This window comes from Danio rerio, chromosome 20 (genome assembly GCF_052040795.2).
Source record: "Danio rerio strain M-AB ecotype USA chromosome 20, GRCz13ab, whole genome shotgun sequence".
NCBI lineage: Eukaryota > Metazoa > Chordata > Actinopteri > Cypriniformes > Danionidae > Danio > Danio rerio.
The window spans coordinates 4925801-4951204 of record NC_141040.1 but is presented as its reverse complement, the minus strand read 5'-3'; the positions used below and the strand labels follow the sequence as shown (position 1 = coordinate 4951204).

General features: G+C 36.3%; 2 protein-coding genes across 7 annotated transcripts in view; one reads left to right on the top strand and one right to left on the bottom strand.

The window, feature by feature from the left end:
* Nucleotides 1-6278, top strand: part of zdhhc14 (zDHHC palmitoyltransferase 14) — a 71326-nt gene extending 65048 nt beyond the window's left edge. For 3 of the 5 annotated variants that reach the window (XR_015517952.1, XR_015517949.1, XM_087297787.1), the window contains one exon: nt 5284-6278. Coding sequence is in view for 1 of the 5 variants with exons in the window: in XM_087297787.1 (XP_087153913.1) it covers nt 5284-5394 (111 nt within the window). In the remaining 4 variants the exon portion in view is untranslated. Of the gene's footprint in view, nt 1-399; nt 1231-5283 lie in introns of those variants that run through there. The other 2 variants (XR_015517955.1, XR_015517950.1) reach the window with 2 other exon arrangements.
* Nucleotides 6242-25213, bottom strand: lgals8a (galectin 8a). 2 transcript variants are annotated; one of them, XM_087298013.1, is made up of 9 exons: nt 25071-25213; nt 24808-24896; nt 23697-23907; nt 14576-14704; nt 11512-11562; nt 10076-10102; nt 8990-9078; nt 7699-7864; nt 6242-6458 (listed from the first exon to the last, which is right to left on the bottom strand). In XM_087298013.1, exons 1-9 carry the CDS (start codon nt 25107-25109, stop codon nt 6309-6311), a joined length of 951 nt encoding a protein of 316 aa, XP_087154139.1. In that variant the 5' UTR covers nt 25110-25213; the 3' UTR covers nt 6242-6308. The 2 variants fall into 2 exon arrangements, with proteins under 2 accessions (XP_087154139.1, XP_087154140.1); XM_087298014.1 differs by lacking the exon at nt 10076-10102.
* Between the last annotated feature and the right edge of the window lie 191 nt (nt 25214-25404).

Sequence of the window (25404 nt, the reverse complement as noted above, 5' to 3'; positions counted from 1 at the left end):
CCGAATTAGAGCTTAAAGTATGCTGAATTACACAAACTGAATTATATACTATACTGAATTACACAAAGATGCTTTAGAAATAATTGTCATCAACCAATACAGCGTTTAGGATAATTTAATTTTAAACTGATGAAACTTCAACTCTGAAATCAGCATCATCAACTTTGTTTTTTTTTGTTTTTGACAAATAAATATTTTATTAAAACTACAATACATACCATAAATCAGGTTGTTGTTGTTTTTTTTTTTACTTTTAGGACACACGCATTGAGTATGGGCAACAGTACTTTAATACAAATTTAATTTAATTAAAACAATACTCTGATTAAGAGTGTACCATGTACACATTGATTTTTAATTTCTTTAAATGAAGGTAGACTTTTCTAATGTGTTGAACAGCATCCCGATCATCACAAATACTGCAAAAGATCTGCTGGAACCTGCATTGACCCAAAATTCTCACAGAAATCTGTCAAGTTTGGTGAAGGAAAAACATTATGGTTTGGGGTTACATACAGTATGAGGGAGATCTGCAGAGTGGATGGCAACATCAACAGCCTGAGGTATCAAGACATTTGTGCCGGCCATTACCTTACAAACCACAGGAGAGTGCTCCTCATACTTCAGCCTCCACATTAAAGTTCCTGAAAGTGAAGAAGGTCAAGGTGCTTCAGGTTTGGCCAGCCCAGTCACCAGACATGAACATTATTGAGTATGTTTGGGGTAAGATGAAGGAGGAGGCATTGAAGATGAATCCAAAGAATGTTGATGAACTCTGGGAGTCCTGCAAGAACACTTTCTTTGTTATTGCAGATGACTTCATTAATAATTTATTTAAGTCACTGCAGAGATGTATGGAGAGTCATGGGAGTCAGACACAATATTTATTCTTTTTCCACTCCACCATGACTTTATATTCTATACTGCACATTGTTTCTGTTAAGTGACAAGACGTTTGTCTAAACAAAGTCAGACCTTACTGTCCTAATTGAATAATTAAAAATCAAAGCATGATCATATTTTATTTGGTAAAATAAGCGTAATCTAGAGGCCTTTGCCTTTCGTATAAGCCACTTCTGATACCAAATAATCAACTAGAAGTCAAGTTAATATTTGCTGTTCCAAAAACTTGGATAGGTGACAAGACTTTTGTCAGGTAGTGTATATATATATAAGAGTTAAACACACAATTAAAATGTATGAAAAAATAAATACAAAAACTTTTATTTTGAACTATTTCTGTAGAATGACCTATTTACAGTTGAAACCAGAAGAAAGTTTACATACACTCTAAAAAAAGAAACAACCATTTTTTTTAAATGTCTGTTGGTAAATCATACTAAACATTTACTATTTTAGGTCTGTTAGGATTACCTAAATCATTTACATTTGCTAAATGGCAAAATAATGAGATTTATTTTTCTAATTAATTTCTAGACAGTCAAAAGTTAACATTTCCTGGATGTTTTTTTTTTAGCTTTGCTTTTAAACTGTATAGACTTTGGTCAAATGTTTTGGGTATCCTTGCACAAGCTTCTCACAATAGTGTAAAGAAATTTTGGCCCATTCCTCCTGCCAGAATTAGTCAGATTTATTGGTTTGTCTTGCTCGCACAAGCTTTTTCAACTCTGCCCACAAATTTTCTATAGGATTGACATCAGGGCTTTGTGATGGCCATTCCAAAACATTCACTCTGTTGTCCTTAAAGCACATTTGAACTCATTTGGCAGTGTGCTTATGTCATGATCTGTTTGGAAGACCCATTTGTGGCCAAGTTTTTATTTCCTGGCTGATGTCTTGAGATGTTGCTTCAGTATTTCTACATAATGTTCTTTCTTCATGATGCCATCTATGCTGTAAAGTTAACCAAAACAGCCCCACAACATGATGCTGCCGCCCCCATACTCCACAGTTGGGATGGTGTTCCTAGGCTTGTAAGCTTTCCCCTTTGCCCTCCAAATGTAACACTGGTCATTATGGCCAAAAAGTTCAATCTTAGTTCCATCAGACCACAGGACATGTCTCCAATAATTATTCTTTTCCCAGTGTATTTTAGCAAATTGTAATCTGGCTTTTGTGTTGATTCTGGCTTGTTGATTTTGCCATGTTGTCACACAAGGAAGCTTGAGGTTTGAGGTTTTCCTTAAATACTATTCTACAGTTGTGCCTCCAGTTAACTTAAATGTTTTCAATTAGCCAATCAGAAACGTATAAAACCTCAACACCACCATCTGAGCTGTTACATAATCGTATCATATGTGAACTTGACTTTCAAGAAACGTTATAACAATTTCTCCAATAGAAATCTCTCTTATTATTCTGCTATCAAGCAGAACAGAAACTAATTCGATAATCCTAACTTACCTACAGTAAAAGAGAACACGTTTAGTCACATTAACATCTGATGTTTTTTAATGGTTATGTGCCTTTTTATACAGTGTATGTAAGACTCCGGTTTCAACTGTATATAGTCCAAAGGTTGAGTTAATATTAAATATTAAGATTGTATAAATTTAATTCAAAGTCTAACCAAAAAAATCTGACCTTATGCTCTCTGCAGAAACTCATAGACCAAGTGACTAGAAATAATCACCACAAAAGAAAAGTATAACTACTAGACATTGTAAAAGATATATATATATTTTATTATATTAATATTAAGTATATAATATTGCTTATTCGAATACATCAAGTGAACACATTTTAGAGAACAAACACAAATATATATTATTACAAATTACCAGATAATTATTATAACTAGAAGTAGTAGCAAACAGTATTCCAGGCTGTTTAAATGTTGCATAGTTCTGCAAAAAAATGTTTCCTGAAGTTTCTAGAATCTATTAGTGATCCTGATTATTATTGATTTGCTATAGCACTGTCATTCCGAGTCAAATCAAATGCGTTAGTGCGGTCATTCTATTAGCTACTTATCCGCTTGTCTGATGTATAAATTACACCTGCAGAAAGGAACTTAAGGCTTTAAACCCATTTTTTAATTATTACTACTCAAGTGCTTATTGTTGGATGAGGGCGGCTGTGTTTATCAGCCATTTCTGCTCTAACTGTATGGAATTTAAAGCTGTAATCTGCAATTTTCCAAAATGGCTGGAATTAGCATGGACTGATTCTGAAGACAAATAGCCAGACAGACGGTATAATTACTGTCGCGAAACCATTAACCTCCAGCCAGATGGCATGTTTTTCCCTCCCTCTGTTGTGTTCGGGGTCTGCCACCTTTTCCCACCCTTCGCAATCATGGTTCATTATGTGTTACATACACGATATGAATTCAACGGCGCTTCAAAACATCTAACAAGAGAAGTACATTTGCTAGCAGACATGCTAATAGATAAAGCTGTTGTCAATAGGATTTTGTCAGATGGGATTAGACGATGGCTATGTTTCCATCCGAGGATACGAATTAGATATATCGCATGAAATATTTGCGCGTAAAGCAGCGCTTCCATTTTTAAGAGTCCAAACTGGCGCCAAAAACAAACAGATGCTCAAGACAGGTCTGGAGGTAATAATACTGACCCACTTTGAGGACAGACTTTGGCTGAGGGATTGTAGAATGTTTCAGATGTTTAACAATGTGGTCGGGACATTGGTTTGTTCGTTAATGCCATCCAATCACAAGCATTTTTGTCATCACATGATCTGTTTAAATTAAATCACATGACTATTTTCGATGCGCATGCTGGAATTTATTCAGTAGTTAGGTGCGTTCGACTTCATGCAGAGCTGCGCAGACTGATCGAAATTTTAAAGCTGGTTAGAAATTTTGTCCGGATTGACGATGCGAGGACGCCGCGTGACTGTCACATGCGGCATCAAAGTACCGCAACAGTGCTCCGAGATCAGACGACTGAATCAGCCAGTGCAGCATCTGAAGAGCGACTGCTGGAGCTGCGATGACGACACCGATATTACACGATTGGCTGGATTCACCGCATGACAACAACCATGTGTGTTTTGGGTTTATTATTGGACAAATTAAGTTAAAGAACTATTTTATTAAATAATTATACAATTATTTATACGATAATAAAATATTTCATTACCTGTCTAGTCGTTTATACACAAGTTTAATCATCTGAAGAGCGACTGCTGGAGCTGCGATGACGACACCGATATTACACGATTGGCTGGATTCAACGCAAGACAACAACCATGTGTTTTTTGAGTTTATCATGGGATAATATCCGTCTCTCTTTGTAAAACAAACTATTAACAATTCACTCTTCATACCCTCTCTATCTTGTACGCATCATGCTTTTTAAAAGACTACAAATATTTTACTGCAGTATCATCTTTTGGTAAAAAATCTAATTATAAACGTTAGACTGTTTGCATATTTATTCTCGACCTTTTTTTACACAGACTATTTACTGCATTCAGCTCCATGAACGATTTGAATGATATATTTTAGTGAATAACCTCAATATTAACTCAAATAAGTCTTGAAATAAAATAATTATCCCCATTGACCCTGACACCCCCGAAGCTTTCTTAACAAATTAAGTTAAAAAACTATTTTATGAAATAATTATACAATGATTTACATGATTAATATATATATTTTTTTCCTGTCAGGCCATTTATACACAAGTTTTAAAAGTGACATTAATGTACCTGCTCATTCTGGGAAACTTCTGCTGAAAGTGTAGGAATGTCCTTTTGTTCAATCTTTTTGGATTAAAGTGCTTTTTTTTAATGGTTTTATTATCCAAAATAATCTTAATCATTGTCAACAATTAATCAAACACCTTGTTTTGGGTTTTACATTAATATATAGGAAAGTTTTATATCTATAAATGTAAATAAATGTAAACCCCTTTTTGCATATTCAAACAAGAAGTATTAGCCTAGACTGATGTTTAAACCCCAAGATCAGGGGTCACCAATCTCGGTCCTGGAGAGCCGGTGTCCCTGCTGGGTTTAGCTCCAACTTACCTCATCACACCTGCCTGGGTGTTTCAAGTATACCTAGTAAGACCTTGATTAGCTTGTTCAGGTGTGTTTGATTAGGGTTGGAGGTAAAATCTGCAGGACACCGGCCCTCCAGGAACAAGTTTGGTGATCCCTGCCCTAGAGTTTGTGCTTATTGCTTTGTATTTATTAGTCCTGTTCATTTTCATGCTTATATCACCCTCTCGTTTCCCCTTATTTCTCTCATGCATTTGTTATGTATTTAATTCATAATTCCCTTATTGTTTAAAAATGAACTATAGTTTGTAGAGACTGTGTCATGTCATGTCATTTTCATCCGCTTATCAGGGGCCGGGTCGCGGTGGCAGCAGTCTTAGGAGAGAACCTCAGACTTCCCTCTCCCCAGACACTTCCTCCAGCTCCTCCGGGGAAATCCCAAGGTGTTCCCAGGCCAGCTGAGAGACATAATCCCTCCAGCGTATCCTGGGTCCTCCCCAAGGCCTCCTCCAGACTGTATTCTCTTGTATTTGTAGTGTAAAAGTTTTGTTGTTATAAAAAATAAACGATGATGACGCCATGTGATCGGTCATCATGACTGCATCATAACTTTGAGCCCCGAAGTGTCCGGCTTGACGGCTCCGTTTTCAGCTCCGCCTCCGCCTGCGCTCAGCTAATCCAACACAATCTAATTCGTATGAATTCGTACGATCTAATTCGTACAATTTAGTACGATTTGCTCATCCCCCAATGACAGTCAGGTTTAGGGGTGGGGTTGGGTGCCACGCCTCCTTTTTAAAATCATACAATTTTGTACGACTGAACTCCAATTCGTACGAATTAGCCACTAAATTGACACGACGTAAAATTCTTACGTTTTCTCGTGAGATCAGGCTGGCTAATCTCGTTGATCACCGGCTGCAGCCCATAGTTTAAGTCGAACGCACCTATTGTGTTCCCATTTAAGATTACGCACATTTTTTTAGCGGACAAAAAGTTGATCATACGTTTACGCTTACATTTATTGTGCGCATTTTCAACTATTTCCGCATCTTGCCGCTTTTATTAAGTCATTTGCTTATGCGCACATCCAAAATGAACAAATATAGATGGATGGAAACATAGTTATGGCCTCCAAAAAAATGTAAATCATTTGAACAAATTAGCTGGATTGAATACATTTATATAGCTTGAGTTGTAGTAGTGAGATGTTAAATATAGTAGGAATGCTTTCCTTAGGCTGGAGCTGCTCACCATATTTTACCATGGCGACATTCGTACCAATATAGAATTAACTGGAGGACACAGGTTGATTAAATATACTTTGCTTAGAGAAAAAAAACAAACAGGATTGTTCTTCAGGCTGGAGCTTCTTCTCACCACATCTTCACATCCCTGAGCTCTAGATCTCCCATGATCTCCAGCACATCCACACTGCTCAGATCCTGCACGCGGTGCTTGTAGCTCAGTTGGTGGAAGCCGTTTACTGCCACTTTAAACTCCTGAGCTTCGCACAAGATGATCATCTGACAGAGAAGATCAGGAGGTCAGTCAAATCTGCTTATTTTTTTATATTTAAACATAATTGTTCAACTCAACTGTTCATCTTTATATGCTATATAACTGCAGGTTAACTATGTTTATGAATAATAACTGTTAAAATGTATTAGTTATACTAAATTAAAGTTTTTAGTAACTAATAAAGTTATGATAACTAATGACCTCAACTTTTCTGAATTTAATTGTAATGCAATAATGTGCACCTTTTGTAAAGCTGCTTTGAAACAATAATCATTGTAAAAAGCGCTATACAAATAAACTTGACTTGAATTTTATTTCTCTGGTCAAGAAAAAAAGGACCATCATGCATATTACCAGGGAAAAAAACTCTTTATATTGACCTTATTCTAAAATGCGGAAGTGCCCCTGTTTTCGCGATTGTCTTAGAACTTCCGTTTCAGTCGCCTATGGGAGAAATGACAAGGAATAATGAACGGCAAAAAAACGGTCAAACTACTTGCTCTACAAACAAATGTTTGCATGACTATACAGACCAAGTAGAATAATATAACAAGGAAATATCAGTTTACAACATCAAACAGCGAAACGAGCAGTTTTTAATGTCTAAAAATGAATGGAAGTGAATGAGACCGGAAGTCTCGTGCCAAAAAGATTCAAATGGCAGCGCCCGCTCGTCGGCGGAGAATAAGGTGAATACCAAATATCTACCAAAACTAGTGGTGGGCCGTTATCGGCGTTAACGCAAAACTTTTATCGCACGATAAAAAAAATATCGCTGTTGATCTATTCTCAAAATTGGGTTGGGAGCTGGGTCTATTCTCTGAAGCTGTGATGGCTTTCACCTTGATATTTTAGCACGGATGTATACCTGACCGGTGAGTCCTTCTGAATCAAATCAGCAGGACGCCCTTCTGGATTTTTCACTTACTTCGAAGGCACTACTGACTATGTTTACATATATAAGCTGTAAATGTACTTGCTTCAAAAACAGCGGTGTTACTCCCCTGATACTGATAATAAAATCACAGAGCAGTGCAATATATTATGAAACAACTAAATAGGGAAAAAATATTGAGTTTAAGTAATTTAAATGCCAAGAAAGATAGAAGTTAATGAATAAAAGCTACTTTTTATCTTTGGAATAATGTGAACTGTTGAATGAGCATTTAGTACAAGAATAGAGTTCATTTTAATTTCACGTTAGCTTTAAATTTCAGAAATTTAGAGACAAACAAGGTTTGATACCTCGAAGTATTCGCCAGGGGAGAAGGGAAACCTGGGCAGCGAAACCTCCTCAGATCCCCAACAGCCTCGAAGGAACGAGTTTCGAACAAAAGATCCAGTTTTGAAACGAGGGTTTAAATGACAAGCTATGTCCTCCGAGTTACTGATGCGCAGGTTTACTGCGAAGCTTTAGGAAGATAAAAAGATACTCAAGATATGAGTCAAAACATGTTAAAGCACAATTTGAGAAATAAGTCCAGTTCAAAGCGATAGTTCACCCCTAAATTTGAAAGATATCCTTAAGAATATTGGAGAAAAAAAATCAATTAAACAAAACTATGGAAGTCAATGGCTAGGGTTGGGCGATGTTGACCAATTTGGCTTCGCACGATGTCTAATGTGAAACGTCGCGATGGACGATGGCATCGTTGTCATAGGCGGAGGTGAATTAATTATTTATGAATAATTCATTAATTCATAATGAATTAATTATTTGTAGCCTAATGCTAACGTTTAAACTACCTGACCCGCATGGTCTTTGTTTTACCCATAAACAAATCATAAATAAATGAAGATAAGTTGCACACCTTTCAATTTCTTTTTCCGCAGGAGGTTGGTCGGTAAAAAAGGTGCACAACCAACGGTGTCTAAGATTTTCTCTAAAATTACAAAGTACAAGTGTGGAAGTGAAAGACTGAAGCAATGTTGTGACACGTTACCTGATAGATTCAAAAGATCAAAGAGTCGTTAAGATAGAGACAAGATTAATTAAATATCATGTTTAACATCTTTAATGAGACGCGATCCAGCGATACATCCTTAATAAACTGTCCGACGTGCACTGCTCTCTAGAGCTCGGATGAGCGCATGCCAGTGTGTGTGGTTGCGTGGTGTGCGTTTTTAGCGGATGGAGGGCTGTTCAGAAATGCTAGGTAAAACACTGTGTGAATGTGGATCATTTTCATTCTAAAATGCCATTTTAATACCAAGACGTATTAGTGTAAACGGGGCCTAAGTGTGTATTTTTCGTGAGCGGGTTTGCGACAGAAGGAGCATCGTGTTGTTTGTTGGCCATGGGCGATGGACGATAGACGATGGCACAACCCTATCGATTGCAGTTCTTTTCTCCCCAACATTCTTCAGTAAATCTTCCTTTGTGTTCAATTGAAGAAAGAAACTCAAACAGGTTTGAAACAGGATGAGTAAATGGCAGAATTATAATTTTGGGCTGAAGTGAACCATCCCTTTATAATGACTAATAGCACTGATTAAATATACATCTGGAAATGTTTTCTGTATTTTCTTCTCATACCTGTGTGGGGAACCAGGGATCTGACCCTTCACCATAATGGAATCTCCTGGACTTAAACCTTTCGCGAGTTTGCTCCTAAATGGAAGGCTCTGGAAATAAAAAGTAAAAATCAACAATGATGAAAAATTCAGCACAAGAAAAAAGAAGAGAAAAGGCAACATTTACAAAAAAACAACATGTCGCTAGATATTAATGGCTGCCAACCACCTAAAATTCAAGGCTATTGTTCACCAGAATGTTGTCACTATGTCACAAAGGGCTGGAATACACTACAATTGTTTGTATGTTTTACATTTAGCATGAAACAGCCCATAGGACATACATGTCTCAGCCTATGTCATTGCTCTGGGTATGTTTTGCTGCATGTTTCAGATGACAAATCCAGTAGAAGGCACCATCTACATTTCTGTGAATCTGAAATCCGTTACTTATGGATGGACTTATTTGCGCTGATGCTCAACACACACACATCTGTTAATATAAAAAAAAAAAAAGTTCTCCGGGGTGTCCTGAACCTTTAAGTATGACACCCAAAAATAAGCAACAGTTTTAGTCATGCTTTAATTAGCAAACACCATTAAGATAATGAACAGAACATACATACTTGATGGTTGCTAATCAGTAAAGGTGCTTGCTGTTTTAAACAAAGAGTTCACCCCCCCCCCCCCCCCCCCAAAAAAAAATCACTATTTACTTATAGCTTAAACCTTTATATCTTATGTTGAACACAAAAGAAGATATTTTAAAGAAAGCTGATTGCCACAGAAGGAAAAATAAACACAATGAAAGTCAATGGTTACAGCTTTTCAGCGTTCTTCAGAATATCTTCTTTTGTGTTCAACAGAGGAAAGAAACTCAAACAGGTTTGGAAGAAGTGAAGCGTGAGTAAATAGTGTGTATTTGTTCCTGGTTGCGTCTAGACTGTCAGGCACCCACCTCAATTTGATTTCAGCCATTGTGAAATCAAGTTATCCCGATTGATTTACAGTTTAAAGTAATGCTGTCACATAAAAACTGCTGTCACATGTGACAACAATTTCATGTTTGCCCTTTAGGAAAAATGTATTCAGCCTAACATGTACTCACCGTGTCACCTGACTCCGACATGACTGACTATTGGATAAAAGAGGAGGGAATGTTACAATTTAACAGCTTTGGCTAAGCTATGTATTATACTGCAAAACAAAGACACAGAGAAAGATCTGTAATATACATACATACAAATAATATACAAATATCATGGTATACATACATTTATATATATTATATATATATATATATATATATATATATATATATATATATATATATATATATATATATACACACACACACACACACACACACACACACATACAGTTTAATGACAAATAATATTTGATAAGTATCTCTAGTTTTTAATCAGAAATTTATTTTTTTTAAATTATAGTAATATTAAAAGGAAATAAATGTATATTTGTATACATTTGATCAAATAAATAAACAATTTTGACTACTGTGTGTCTATATCTATATGCACACACACTCACATATACATACATATACACACACACACACACACACACACACACACAAATATATATATATATATATATATATATATACACACAGTATATATGTATGTGTACACACACACACACACACACACACACACTACCTGACAAAAGTCTTGTCGTCAATCCCACTTGTGGAAGCAGCAACTAATAACTTGACTTCTATTCGATCATTTGGGAAAGTGGCAGGGGGTGGATTTTTCTGATGAATCATCTGTTGAACTGCATCCCGATCATCCCAAATACTGCAGAAGACCTACTGGAACCCGCATGGACCCAAGATTCTCAAAGCTATCAGTCAGGTTTGGTGAAGGAAAAATCATGGTTTGGGGTTACATTCAGTTTCCACATCAAAGTTCCTGAATGTAAACAAGGTCAATGTGCTCCAGGATTGGCCAGCTTAGTCACCAGATTTGAACATTATTGAGCATGTCTGGGGTAAGATGAAGGAGGAGGCATTGAAGATGAATCCAAAGGATCTTGATGAACTCTGGGAGTCCTGCAAGAAGGCTTTCTTTGCCATTTCAGATGACTTTATTAATAATTGATATGAGTCATTGCAGAGATGTATGGATGCAGTCCTCCATGCTCATGGGAGTCATACATAATATTCATTCTTTCTCTACTGCAGCATGACTTTATTTTCTATACTGGACATTATTCCTGTTAAGTGACAAGACTTTTGTCTAAGCAAAGTCAGACCTTACTGTCCTAATTAAATAATTAAAAATCAAGGCATGATCATATTTTATTTTGCTAAAATAAGCATAATCTAGAGGTCTTTGCCTTTTAAATTAGCCATGTGTGGTACCAAATGATTAACTAGAAGTCAAGTTATTATTTGCTGTTCCTAAAACTTGGATAGGCGACAAGACTTTGCAGTGTGTGTATATGCATGCATGTATGTATATATTATATACATACATATTATATACATGCATATATATAAACTTTGTTATAGATACTTACATAAGGCTGTGGTCTTTTGCTTGCAACTGCATTTGAAGGCATGACAGGGCTCTGAAAATAAAACAATCATGTTTATATCGCAAAACGATTCACAACCATCACCATTACAAACATAACAAATAATTATACTATTATAAATACAGTTGAAGTCAGAATTAATAGCCCTCCCTTTAAATTTTTTTTTCTTTTTTAAATATTTCCCAAATGATGTTTAACAGAGCAAGGAAATTTTTACAGCACGTCTGATAATATTTTTTTTTCTGCAGAAAGTCTTATTTGTTTTATTTCGGCAAGAATAAAAGCAGTTTTTAATTTATTAAACACCATTTTAAGGTCAAAATTATTAGCCCCTTTAAGCTATAGATTTTTTCGATAGTCTACAGAACAAACCATCGTTATGTAATAACTTGCCTAATTACCCTAACCTGCCTAGTTACCCTAATTAAGCCTTTAAATGTCACTTTAAGCTGTATAGATGTGTCTTAAAAAATATCTAATAAATCAGGGGGGCTAATAAATCTGACTTCAACTGTATACTAATATAAATATACTGTTTAGTAGGCCTGTCACGATAAATAATTTTTGTTGTGCGATATACAGGCACAGAAATTGTTGCCATAAGCAATTTTATTGTCCTTTTGAGATCATTATATGCAACGGATTATACAACACTATAATAATGCAAATACCCTTAAAGGCTTTCAAGGGACAAAAAACTTTTGATCCTTAAGGGTATTATTCGATATTGATATTGAATTCGTATTGATTCGATAATCTAATGTCAAAACAGTAAATGTCTAATTACATATCTTATTAAATATCCTATAAAGTACATGTCGAATTATAAACATCGACACCGGTGAAGTAGAATGTAAATGTCCTTGTAAACTGGCTTTACTTTTAGTTGTGAATTTGTAAACATATGCTGCGTCCCAATCCGTAAACCATGCGTCTTAAATAGTATATGAAAATAGAATTAGTATGTTACCATAGTATGTTAAAAAGAGTATGCCAGAGGATCCCGGATGGTTTGCTATTTCCGGTAAAAAATGTAAGTGCAGAAGCGTTCATACTCTAACTCAGGGGTCACCAAACTTGTTCCTGGAGGGGCCGGTGCCCTGCAGATTTCAGCTCCAACCCTAATCAAACACACCTGAACAAGCTAATCAAGGTCTTACTAGGTACTCAAAACACCCAGACAGGTGCATTGAGGCAAGTTGGAGCAAAACCTTGGAGGCACACCGGCCCTCCAGGACCGAGATTGGTGACCCCTGCTCTAACTGTTGATATTGCCCAGAATACACTGCGCGTTGGATGTGAATGTGATTAGAACTACAAACGCTTGTGAACAGTGTAAATAAACTACACACATGATGGACGCGCGAGACAAACAGCCAAGTAGAGAGGCTTCGGTAAAGATGTTTGAATGACTGTTAGTCAATATCTAGCCCACTGGAAAATATTTAAATCGCATTATCTGTGTTATATTTCATCTGCAACAACAATACTGAACGTATTCACCTTATTCTCAGCTGACGAGCGGGCGCTGCCATTTGAATATTTTTGTCTCGCGACTTCCGGTCACATTCACTTCCATTCATTTTTTGACATTAACAACTGCTCGTTACGCTGCTTGATGTTGCAATTTAATATTTTCTTATTATATTATGCTACTTGGTCTGTGTAGTCATGCAAACATTTGTTTGTTGAGGAAGTAGTTTGGCCATTTTCTGCCGTTTATTATTCCTAGCAGGCCCGGATTGGCTAATCGGGAGGACCGGGAGAATTCCCGGTGGGCCGGTCTGTTTTTTGGCCGCGAGGGCCGGTGTTCCTAGCTCCAGAATCTGTTGCTCTCAGCAGTCACACTTTTTAAAAATTATTTATTTATTTACTTGACCACAGCCTTCTTATTCATTATTTTACCGCAGCTCTGCTCTTTTTATCTATTTTCTCGTAGCCTCGTGAGCAGGATGCAGCCTGCAGGTTAATGATGATATAACTAGATAAGTCACTATTCAATGTATAGCTGTTGTGGTACAGTGGTAAGCACGTTAGGTTATGACGCCACCAACCCGGGTTCGGACCTCATCTGAATGACAATTTTTTTTTTCATTTTTATTGTTAAGACATATAATACTGTAAGGGTTGTTGAACATTTGAAGTTCTAAAACAGCTGTTTTCTCAAAAAAAGACGTGATAGTGTAATTAGAAACTGAATTGGAAATGACCTTATTTTATTATAGTCAGTGGTGAACTGAGGTGGGCCGGTCTGAGGCTTGAAACTCCAGGGCTGAAAAAGAGTCCCACTCTGGCCCTGATTCCTAGTCATTTCTACCATAGGCGACTGAATCGGAAGTTCTAAGACAATCGCGAAAACAGGCGCACTTCCGCATTTTAGAATAAGGTCAATATAAAGACGCGTTTGGACTTCAAAACGTCTGAATGCATATTACCCAGAGACCTGAGAAGATTTCTCTGCATGAAAGACTCGTGAATGGGAGATAAGCCTACTGCTGCTTCTCCAATAAGATAGGAAATTAAATACAACAGAAATGTGGATGGTGTGTGGATGATTGATAGGGGGCATAACTAAGCAACACAGCGATCTGTTAAAGAGGAAGTAGTAAGTCCTAAAGCTTGCATACTCTTCTGCTGCACACTCAAAAGTATACACTTTTCCTTCACAAAGTAGTACATACTTTTAGGGTGCAGTATAAGTATACAAATTGGGACGCAGAAATATATTGAAACACCAAAAATGATTGAGGTCAGGTCCAAGTATTGCACGATAAGTTGATATACTAATTGCGACAGACCTACTGTTTAGAAAAAGCTATATCTGCATTATGTACTGTACTTTGTGCCTCAAATCTACAATTAAAAAGAAACACTATTTAATGCAATACAAAAAAACAGCTTATATGTAATAAACGCTTATACATCTCAAAACACAATGCTCCAATATGTATTATGTGTTCATAAATCTGTCACTCTCACTGAAACTGTAGTTGATTTTCCTTCTGTTTTAATGTCAATAAAAAACAGATTCATAGAAGCATCTTACCTTGCTTTCTGAACTGGGAATAAACCCAATGGCCTGAATTTGAACCTTCCCGGATATATTCAGTGTGTCCACCTTCTTTAGCTCTACCCTCTGCCGGTACTCCAGCAGGTGAGAGCCGTTTACCGCCACCTGGAGGACGAAAAAACAACTGTGTCATTTGTGAAACGCCAAAAGTATCTGGATGCAGCCTTTATGATGCAAGCTGAGATTGCATCACTCAGCGATGCACCCTCAGACACAATGCACTTAATGGAGTGAGTGACGTCACCGTGACGGGTAGGGTTAGGGGTGGGGTTAGGTGAGTGCATTAAAAAGCATTGGATGCAGCACAGATTGCACTGCACCAAGTCTGCATCCAGACTCCTCTCGAAAACTCTGCCGTTTAGAGCAGGGGTTCCCAAACTTTTCAGCACGCCAAAATGACAATGCCAGTGACTCACGACCCCCAGTATCATCTGAGGTGGTTATAAATACTGAAACCTTGCATGTAATGGCGCACAAACACCAATAGACCCAAGTCTATTCTTCGTTTACTTTTTTTTAAAATGTATGTGAGTGCTGTAAATGGGGCAGAAAGTTTAACCTGGTGTTATAAAATCAATCTGCTGCATCTGTTGCTATTGCTGTGTTCACACGGGGCTTCAGCGTCAACGCTTGACTGAAGGCGTGTCTGAAGTTGGGGATGCCGCGATCGTCATAGAAGCGTCAGCCAATGAAATTCAGTCAGCAATAGGCCACTGTCTAGCTGGTGTATTTGCATACAGCGATCTGATTGGCTGACTCTTCCGTCGGCGCTTGAAAAGTTGAGCTAGTCCCAACTTCTGCAGCGAGCAACGCCTCTGAAGCGGCACCGACGGATCCACAATGCAGTTCAGCAACGCTTGACATCACCCATTCAAAGAGAATGGGAAGCGTTGACGCTGACACCCCGTGTGAATGGGGCTGTAACTATCCCAGGGGTCGCAATTCAATAGAACTAGTAAATATAAGCTACTACAGTAACTATATAGTATATAGTAACTATAAACGACATTTTTTTCTTTCTTCAGTAGGTTATGGTTAAAATATTGTCATTCTTATGGTTTAATAAAAATAAATAGATTTTTTGGAAATCACCAGAGGGGTCCCGACCCCCACCAAAGAGCTTAGAATGACCAAGAGGTGACACTCTAGTGTAATTTGGGAAACAGCTACTAGAGGGCGCGGCGGCCATTTTGGAATGAAAACTCCAATAGAACAACAGCATATTATAATCTGTAAAATAAACTATTAAAAGTGCTGATGATTGTGATAGTAAGTGTTGTATTGTCGTCTTTCAGGTTGTATCTCAGCTTTAATACGCTTTTTAAATAGATAAATAAAAAACAAAGCAGCTGCTCGCCATCACAACAGTAATGAGATCCAATAGACGGCCGATCACTTTCCCTCCAAAATGGCGGAATCCAGGGATGTTGCTGGGCACTGCTGTTACAATGGAACGTTCTATTGAGTGTCGCCTCTTGGTCATTCTAAGCTCTTTCCTCCCACTTTGAGAACCACTGGTTTAGAGGACCAATGTAAAATGAGTAACATCTATTTTACCAGGAGCAAAATAAATGACAAATATTAATGATTGTTTACATCAAAAACACTTAATTTTTGGCCTATTTAATAGAAAAACAAAACAGTACCACCAAAAAGCGTGAGAGTTCAAAACACAATAGGAAAAGTCTTAATGTTAGCGCTCACTCAATACACAACTGTGACGTTGTTTTTATCAAACTCTAATACCACGTTTAATGTGTGAGCCTTACATAAAACATGGCTAAATAGTTAGACAAATGTATATTTCAATGTAAGCAAAACTCATAACACAATTAATGTATCCATACACAAACGAATGTTTGAATTTCTCCAATAAATCTTCCCCAAAACATGTTTTTGCTCTCACAAAAGTAGTTATCCTGAGAAATGTTCACTCTTTATTCATTTCCCGAAGGCAATTTGGTTGCAGCATACAAGCATGTCACACATAATACACAAAAGCACATTATACAATACAAATTCTACCCTAAATTTAAAAACTTTACAGCTGAGGAAATAAATGAAAGTTTAAACCGATTTGTTTTACTAATAGGAGTTCTATATCGAATACCAGAAGGGAGAAGATAAAACTCGTGGTGAATAGGATGAGAATCATCTGACAGAATGCTCTGAGCTTTGCTCAAAACTTGTCTATGGTATAACTGAGCCATGGTCATCTGTTTTCTCCCTGTTATTTTTCCTCCTAGGTTCACGATTTTCTCCAGACAACTCTTAATTTTCACACTTAGAGAATTGAACCCGCATAGCAAAGAAGAAGATAACAGTGACCGAATGTATGAACTGTAAAACATGCACATGAGTGAATTGTCTATATTAAAAGTTTGTAATATCTATAAACAGTATAGTCATTGTTGCCTCTTCCTACACAACATATTAGTAATAACAAAAAAGGACAATTTATTATCTAAATCAGTTCCCAAATACCTTTACTGATCAACACTCTCAACACCCACTCCATTAATACTAGTTTGCTTACCCTCAAATCATTAACAACATTCCTATTTTTGTCCTATAACAGGATTTATGTATATGATTCCAAGGTAAAAAACTTGTCATTTCCTCATAATATATAATATCGCCTACAGGGTATATGCCGAAGTATGCTAAAGAACTTTTAATTTGCCAGTAACCTGGGTTAAGCGCTTCCAGTGAACTGTATGGTATTGCAAAATCAGCGCGTTTAAGGTCAGCGATCTCCACTGGCTGAGTGATATCTGATATAAAGTGGGTTTCAGATAAGAAGCACTGCATTAAATTACATTTACCCCGCCATGTCTTTAAAATATGAACATTTATTTTACCCTACTATATTCAATGGAGCTTCTGCGCTAGCCTGCCTATCCTGACAGGCACGTGCACGTGTCTCGTTTTACGCTTGAGCAACTAAATGACTGCCAAAGTCTGTTTAACGGATTGTATATTAATAACATTACAACATCGATGCTGTAAAAGGAACCGTATAAAATGGAAAAAAGTCACATTAAGCATTCACCGGAAGTTTATCAGTATGAAAGAAACACTAGCTCAGCATATACCCTATTTTCTTATTTCTCTAGGAGCCTTTGTTTGAAGATACGGTCTGTCCGCATATGTACTCTGTACTCATTAGTCAGTTGGCCCAACAAATGGTGATTGGTCTGAACTCCATGGCCTATCAGGACATAATAAAAGGTATCTGGTGCTTGGCAGGTCGTATAATTTGGAAAAAAAAAAACTCAGATAAACAACACCACATGACATAACGCACCGTGCCATTATTTACTTAACAATATCAGAAAGACATGATGGAAAAGTCATAGACGATAAATTTAGGATACCCTTTTCAGCTGCCTGTGTAGAGCAACAACTCCTTAAACAAAACTTTTTTTGTATGACTTTAGCCTCTCTGACAGTTCTGGTATTATTTTGGTCAACTAGTTTATTGAGGTTTGTGGTCGTTAGTTTTGCTTTTTTCAAGCTCTCACCACAGTGTTTTAGTCAGGATGAGTTCTGGACTTGGACTGGACTAATGAACATCTTGGGCCCTGTCATATACTCACAAAGCACCATGTGTGCTTTAGGCATGGGACGATAACCGTTTTCAAGGTATAATGTGGTTTGGAAAAGTCAAGGCTTTTTAAACCACCAACATTTTCTGTAATACCATTTCTAAGGTATGAGTAGGAATTATTTTGGGTGTATCATAACTAATTTTTTTCTTGTCGGCTTAGTCCCTTTATTAATCCGGGGTCGCCACAGCAGATCAGCAGATAAGCCAACTTATCCAGCACGTTATTACGCAGCGGATGCCCTTCCAGCTGCAACCCATCTCTGGGAATCATCCACATACACATTCACACACACACACTCATACACTACGGACAATTTAGCCTACCCAATTCACCTGTACTGCATGTCTTTGGACTGTAGGGGAAACCGGAGCACCCAGAGGAAACCCACACGAAGGCAGGGAGAACATGCAAACTCCACACAGAAACGCCAACTGAGCCGAGATTCGAACCAGCGACCCAACGACCTTCTTGCTGTGAGGCGACAGCATTACCTACTGCGCCACTGCCTCGCCTGTATCATAACTAAAACCTTAACATATGAAATAAAAAATAATACATTTTTAGCTTGTATTTAATGTTTACAATGCAAATCAAATTAGATCCACATTATTGGGTAAACAAAGCAAGTCTCTCATATTTACTAAAAGACAAAACTGTAAAATGATAAACTGTATTGTAAATAAACCATATGAATATTTTCATATTAGTCAATAATATTATAGAAATTAGTTTAAAAACTGAATAAATTTATATTGACACACATTTACAAAAGTAAAAAGACAATCAATAATGGGCTAAAAATTCTGCGCGCCCAATATTTTTTTTATTATATCCAAAGATGCCATTTTAAAGTGTAAAAAATCTTTATATTTAAAACTAATAAAGACAGCAGAAGTCAAGGATTCATTTGAATTATTTAGCCTGACATGTTTACTGTTCCAAAATATTACAAATCTTTTAAATAATTAAATATATTGTGTTCAAAGGGGGAAAAAAGTTTAATTGTTTTTACCCAGACATTTAAAAATAATATATTTTAGAGCAATGAGCATTATACCGTGATACTGTAAAACCATGATACTTTTATTCAAGGTTATCATACCATTAGAATCTTATACCGTCCCATGCCTAGTGTGCTGCTAATTTTTTTTAGCTAGTTTGCACGTTGTTTAAATAGCAAATGCATTTGAACCTTTGGGTCTGTAAAGGAGGTGTGTTAAAATTTCCTTGCTCTGTTAAACATCATTTGGAAAAAAATGGTGTAACACAACTCACTCTGAAATGGGAGATGAGTCTCTGATTGTTTTAACGCAGGTTATGCTCAAAACACACCCATAACTCCTTCAGAGAGTAAAGATAACTCTTTTAGACCAGGCGCTGGGTGCACAGACTGTTTTTCCCCATCCTTAAAATAGCAAAACATTCAGACACATCCCTAAGTGCTGTTCTGTTGTAGGTTTGCTGTTATGCTTGGGATCATTGTCCTGTTTCATGACCCAGTTTTGTCCAAATGTAAGCTGTCAGACAGATGGTCGACTCAGTGACTGGAATGCGCAGGTCCTGTGGCCACAAAACAAGTCCAAAATCACTACAATTCCTCCAACATGCTGAACTTCTGCAATGAGGCGTTTGCGCTGATCTGCTCTTTAGGTTTTCTGTTTATGAAACTTTGTTCTAGAAGTCTAGTCTCTGGAACTCGTATAGCATGTTAACTTAATCAGAATATATTGGATTAATCCACTGGGAATACTGGTGTCTGTTTTGATTGTCTTTCAACACATCTAAGACTGATGATAGTGAACCCAAGACTTTAATTTTGAAAGATATGTATAAACATTATAACAATAATGGCACTGTGCAAAATGCCATGTAATGATATTAATTTTAGGTTTTATTTTTGAATTTTTAAGATCCAGGGGACTAAAAAAATAAAAAATAAAAGTCCAGGTATGAAAAACCATGGAATTTTATTTGATTGTCTTTATATCAACTTATATTACTTTTACCACTTTGTATTTTGCTTAAGATTTCTCTGTAAGAGTAACAGTTGTGCTAGTGAATGCAAAACACTGGAACATACATTTTTCACCCATCACCATATACATTTATGTGCACCTGAGAGCTATGTAATGATAATAATATTTCAGATTTCTGATATCAACCTAAAAGCATGAGCAAAACACAACAACATCCAGCTGCCTCACCTTCTTGAAAGAAAATACACTGTAAAAAAAAACAACAAAAAAAAAAAACGTAAATTTACAGTTTATTTCCGGCAGCTGGGGTGCTGAAAAAAAAAAGTAAAATAATACAGAAATTTACAGTAAAATAACGTACAGTAAATTGCAGAAATGTCTTTAATTGTAAATTACTGGTAAATTTCTGTAATTTAACCTCTGTTGTTTTACAGTAAATTTCCAAAATTTAACCTGTTATTTTACAATAAATTTCCATAAATTTAACCTGTTATTTTACAGTAAATTTCCGTAATTTAACCTCTGTCATTTTACAGTAAATTACTGTAAACTAACCTCTGTTATTTTACAGTACATTTCCGTAATTTAACGGCCGTTGCTTTACTTTTTTCCCCGCACCCCAGCTGCCGGAATAAAACCGTAAAATAATGGATTTTTTTACAGTGTAGTTACACAGTAATAAGTATACTAAAGCAGAAATAAATTTATAAATTTCTGTAATTTAACCTCTGTAGTTTTACAGTAAATTTCCATAATTTAACCTCTGTTATTTTACAATAAATTTCCATAAATTTAACCTGTTATTTACAATAAATGTCCATATATTTAACCTGTTATTTTACAGTAAATTTCCGTAATTTAACCTCTGTCATTTTACAGTAAATTAGTGTAAATTAACATCTGTTGTTTTACAGTAAATTTCCATAATTTAACCTCTGTTATTTTACAATAAATTTCCATAAATTTAACCTGTTATTTTACAATAAATTTCCATAAATTTAACCTGTTATTTTACAGTAAATTTCCATATTTTAACCTCTGTCATTTTACAGTAAATTAGTGTAAATTAACATCTGTTATTTTACAGTAAATTTCCGTAATTTAACCTCTGTCATTTTACAGTAAATTAGTGTAAATTAACATCTGTTATTTTACAGTAAATTACCGTAATTTAACCTCTGTCATTTTACAGTAAATTACTGTAAACTAACCTTTGTTATTTTACAGTAAATTAAATTTCCGTAATTTAACGGCAGTTTACTTTTTTCCCCGCACCCCAGCTGCCGGAATAAAACCGTAAAATAATGGATTTTTTTACAGTGTAGTTACACAGTAATAAGTATACTAAAGCAGCAATAAATTAATAAATTTCTGTAATTTAACCTCTGTTGTTTTACAGTAAATTTCCATAATTTAACCTCTGTTATTTTACAATAAATTTACATAAATTTAACCTGTTATTTTACAGTAAATTTTCGTAATTTAACCTCTGTCATTTTACAGTAAATTACTGTAAACTAACCTCTGTTATTTTACAGTACATTTCCGTAATTAAACGGCCGTTACTTTACTTTTTTCCCCGCACCCCAGCTGCCGGAATAAAACCGTAAAATAATGGATTTTTTTACAGTGTAGTTACACAGTAATAAGTATACTAAAGCAGCAATATTTCAAACCCATCTGTTCCATCTGTAACAAAGACCATGAATGCAATATCTGCCAGACGCAGATCTCAATGCCACAATAAGAAGTCTTTTTGATTTCTCCCCTGACTGCAGCCGCCTACTCGCGTCTATAGTCAAGGCAAGGTATACGGCATCTCAAATAAGTGAACTGATACAAAGAGCCACCATGTTTAGACTTTGTGGTAGCTTACTTCCCACACGGTAAGGAGAAGAGGTATTTTAAACAAACAAAAATTAATCAATTCAATGTTTACTTTATAATGAAAGCTAACATAATGTTGACTATGACATAAAAGAATTAAAGAAACATTCCACTTAAAAGAAAAAAAAAAGATTACTTTTTACGACTCCCCAAGAGTTAAACAGTTTAACTGGTAACATTTTTTAACCATTCAGCCGATTTTCTGATCCTGCAGGAGCACTTTTAGCTTGATAAATCATTGAATCGGATTAGACCGTTAGCATCTTATTCAAAAATGGCCAAAGATTTTCAATAGTTCTCTTCTCTCCTGTAGTTACAGTACAACGTATACTAAAAGACTGAAAATTGCTATTCTTCAAGCCGATATGGCTAGGAACTATACTCTTATTCTTGTGTAATGATAATCAAGGAACTTGCGCACTATTATACAACCTATAGCAACTTATAACTTTTATAGAAACTTTTAAATATTGTCTGTCTTAGTACACAATGTCAAGTTTTAAACAGGAAAATGATCAAAACGCTCTTTTTATTTTTTGAGCAAAACGCTAATGGTCTATTCTGATTCAATGATCTATGCTAAGATAAGCTAAGCTAAAAGTGCTCCCGCCAGACCTGGAAATCAACTGAATGGTTTTAAAAATGGTAAAACTCAATTGCTTGACTCTAGAGGAGTTGTAAAATGAGCCTATCGTCATAAAAGGGTAGTGTCTCTTTGGGTGCTTTCACATCTTAGTTCATTTGGTCCGGACCAAAAGCAACAAATGATACATTGTAGCATTTTTCTGCCGTTTTATGGTCATTTTCACACCACATTGATTGCTTTGTTCTGAACCAGCTGAAAAAAACTAAATGCAGTCATGTGACAAAATGTCATGTGACAAAATCCACATAAATCATTGGCCGGATGTTGTTGAACATAGTTCCTAAACTGCTTTTCTATTGGTCAGAATGGAGCTACAACTGCGCTGACTGATTGTATTCCTGGTCATAGTATACTATATAGTTTGTATACATCACTTTACACTAACCATACATTTCGAGAATGAAGCACGGCTGCAGCTGGAAAACAATATTTAATGCATTGCAAATGGCGAAGGCGCATCACAAGTCACTTCAGGAGGAGGCGTCAATTAATTTTGCTAAACTGTGACATGGTCATCTTCCAGAAATATTACCAATGATCCATCAGCTAATGTTTTTCCCTCTTTCTCTCTGTTTAAAATTGTTGGCAAAGCGCTGTCAACAATATTTTTCGTCCACATCCCATAAGATGGGATAGCACATCGGACTACGGCAGGTGGATTAGTCCAAACAGGCGCAGTACTTTTTGCAGTTGGGTCTGTTTTAGTTTGGATCTTATTCTCACCACAAACTAATCGCTTCAGGGTTCGTTTGAAAGCGTACCGAGACCACCTTTTTAAGCAGGTCTTAGTAGGCTTTTTTGGTCTGCTTTTAATGCACACTCGAGTGCGATTGCTACATTCACACCTGCCCAAACGAACCGCACCAAGAGGGTAAATAAACAAACTCTAGTGTGATTCAACTGAACTAAATAAGATGTAAAAATACCCCTTAAAGCTGATATGACATGGCATGATACAACAAACTCAGATTTCTAACCTTGAACAAGTCTTTCTGTACAAGTATGATGATTTCAAAGGCAGCGCCGTGACTGAAAGGCATCAGGTAGTGGATCTCCTCTTTTCCCCAGCGCTCCTTCTGCAGTGTATTACAGACGATGTAGGGAGATCGCGTGAAGCGAGGATTAAAATGAAAGGCCACATCTGCCCGAGGCTTCATGCTGCTCCCACAGGTCAGGTCAACTTGAAATCTACAAAACATCAGACTATTCAGAACTGTGGACAAATTTAAAATGTCATATCAATGCACAGCAAGTTGTTTGTTTAACCTACAGTAACAAAGATATGCATTGTCAACAGTTTTTTTATATATATATATACAGTCAAGGTCAAAATTAATGAACTGTATGTTTTTTCGTATGATTGCCTTGGAAACTTAATCATGCCTTCATAATTTACTTTTGAATTCTTTAATGAATATATTTCATTGTTTTACCCCAGACTTTCAGTCTTAATTTAAAGAAAAGTATTAATGATTTAAACAGAATTAAATAAAACATTTATTTTTGTGTGGAAATGATTTAAATGTCTCCTTATATTCACCCTAACAAACGAATACTCTGTTGTTGCACCCTGTTTAACATTACAAACAATTTTGCTAATCGATCACTATGCATGGAAGAAAATATAAAGGCTTTCCACACTTCCACTTCCGTATATACAGTTGAGGTCAGATTTATTAGCCCCCCTTTAATATTTTTTTTCTTTCTTAAAAGTTCCCAAATGATATTTAACAGAGCAAGGAAATTTTCACAGTATGTCTGATAATATTTTTTCTTCAGGAGAAAGTCTAATTTGTTTTATTTTTGCTAGAATAAAAACAGCTTTTTATGTTTTTTTTAATTAATAAAAAAAAAAAAAAAAACGAGGGCCAATAAAAGTGGCCAAGATATGGGTAGCAACTGAAATCTGCAAGAAGGTAGCTCTCCAGGAACAGGATTGAGCACCCCTGTTATCTCATATTGCAATTTGTAGTAGTACAATTTCCACCCATGAAAAGAAATGTTCCCTTCCACCTCAATTTTACTGAATTACTGGATGGAAAGGATCCTTTAAACGTGAAGCCAAAATCGATCCTTTTAAGTTGTCACCTGTCAGAACCACTGGGCACAGTGCCCTGAATGAGCACCATCTCGCCGGGTTGAAGTCCTCCCAGGATGGTACCAATATAAGGAATCGTCTACAGACAAAAATGATAAGAATGAGACAAACAGACAACATTTATTCTACCTTATACGTTTTCAATATACACGTGTTTATCCAAACACCACAGACAGATGACACATTATCAAATATGACCCCCGTCATATCATATACATCCGCCTGTAAGCAAACAAAGTTAAGATAAACTTACTGGATTCGTTATGGTCTGTTTCGGATTTGCGACCGACATCTTTGCAACGCCGTTCAGAAAGTCTATTATACGCTGTTATTACGAGTTAATCACTAGCTGAGGAAGAAAATAGAAACGCTTTCTGCGCTTTCACTTCCTAGAATGAGAACGACGCGTTTGGTGGCCAATCAATAATGAGAGATGCGAGTTCGACGCGTTTAAAAGCCAATCAATGATGAGCATTATGAGCGCGACGCGTTTAGGAGCCAATCATTGAGAGATTAAACCGCGACGCGTTCAGCGATCAATGAATTGCGATGTTATGAAAGCCTAGGGCCAATCAAAGTGCGCTATA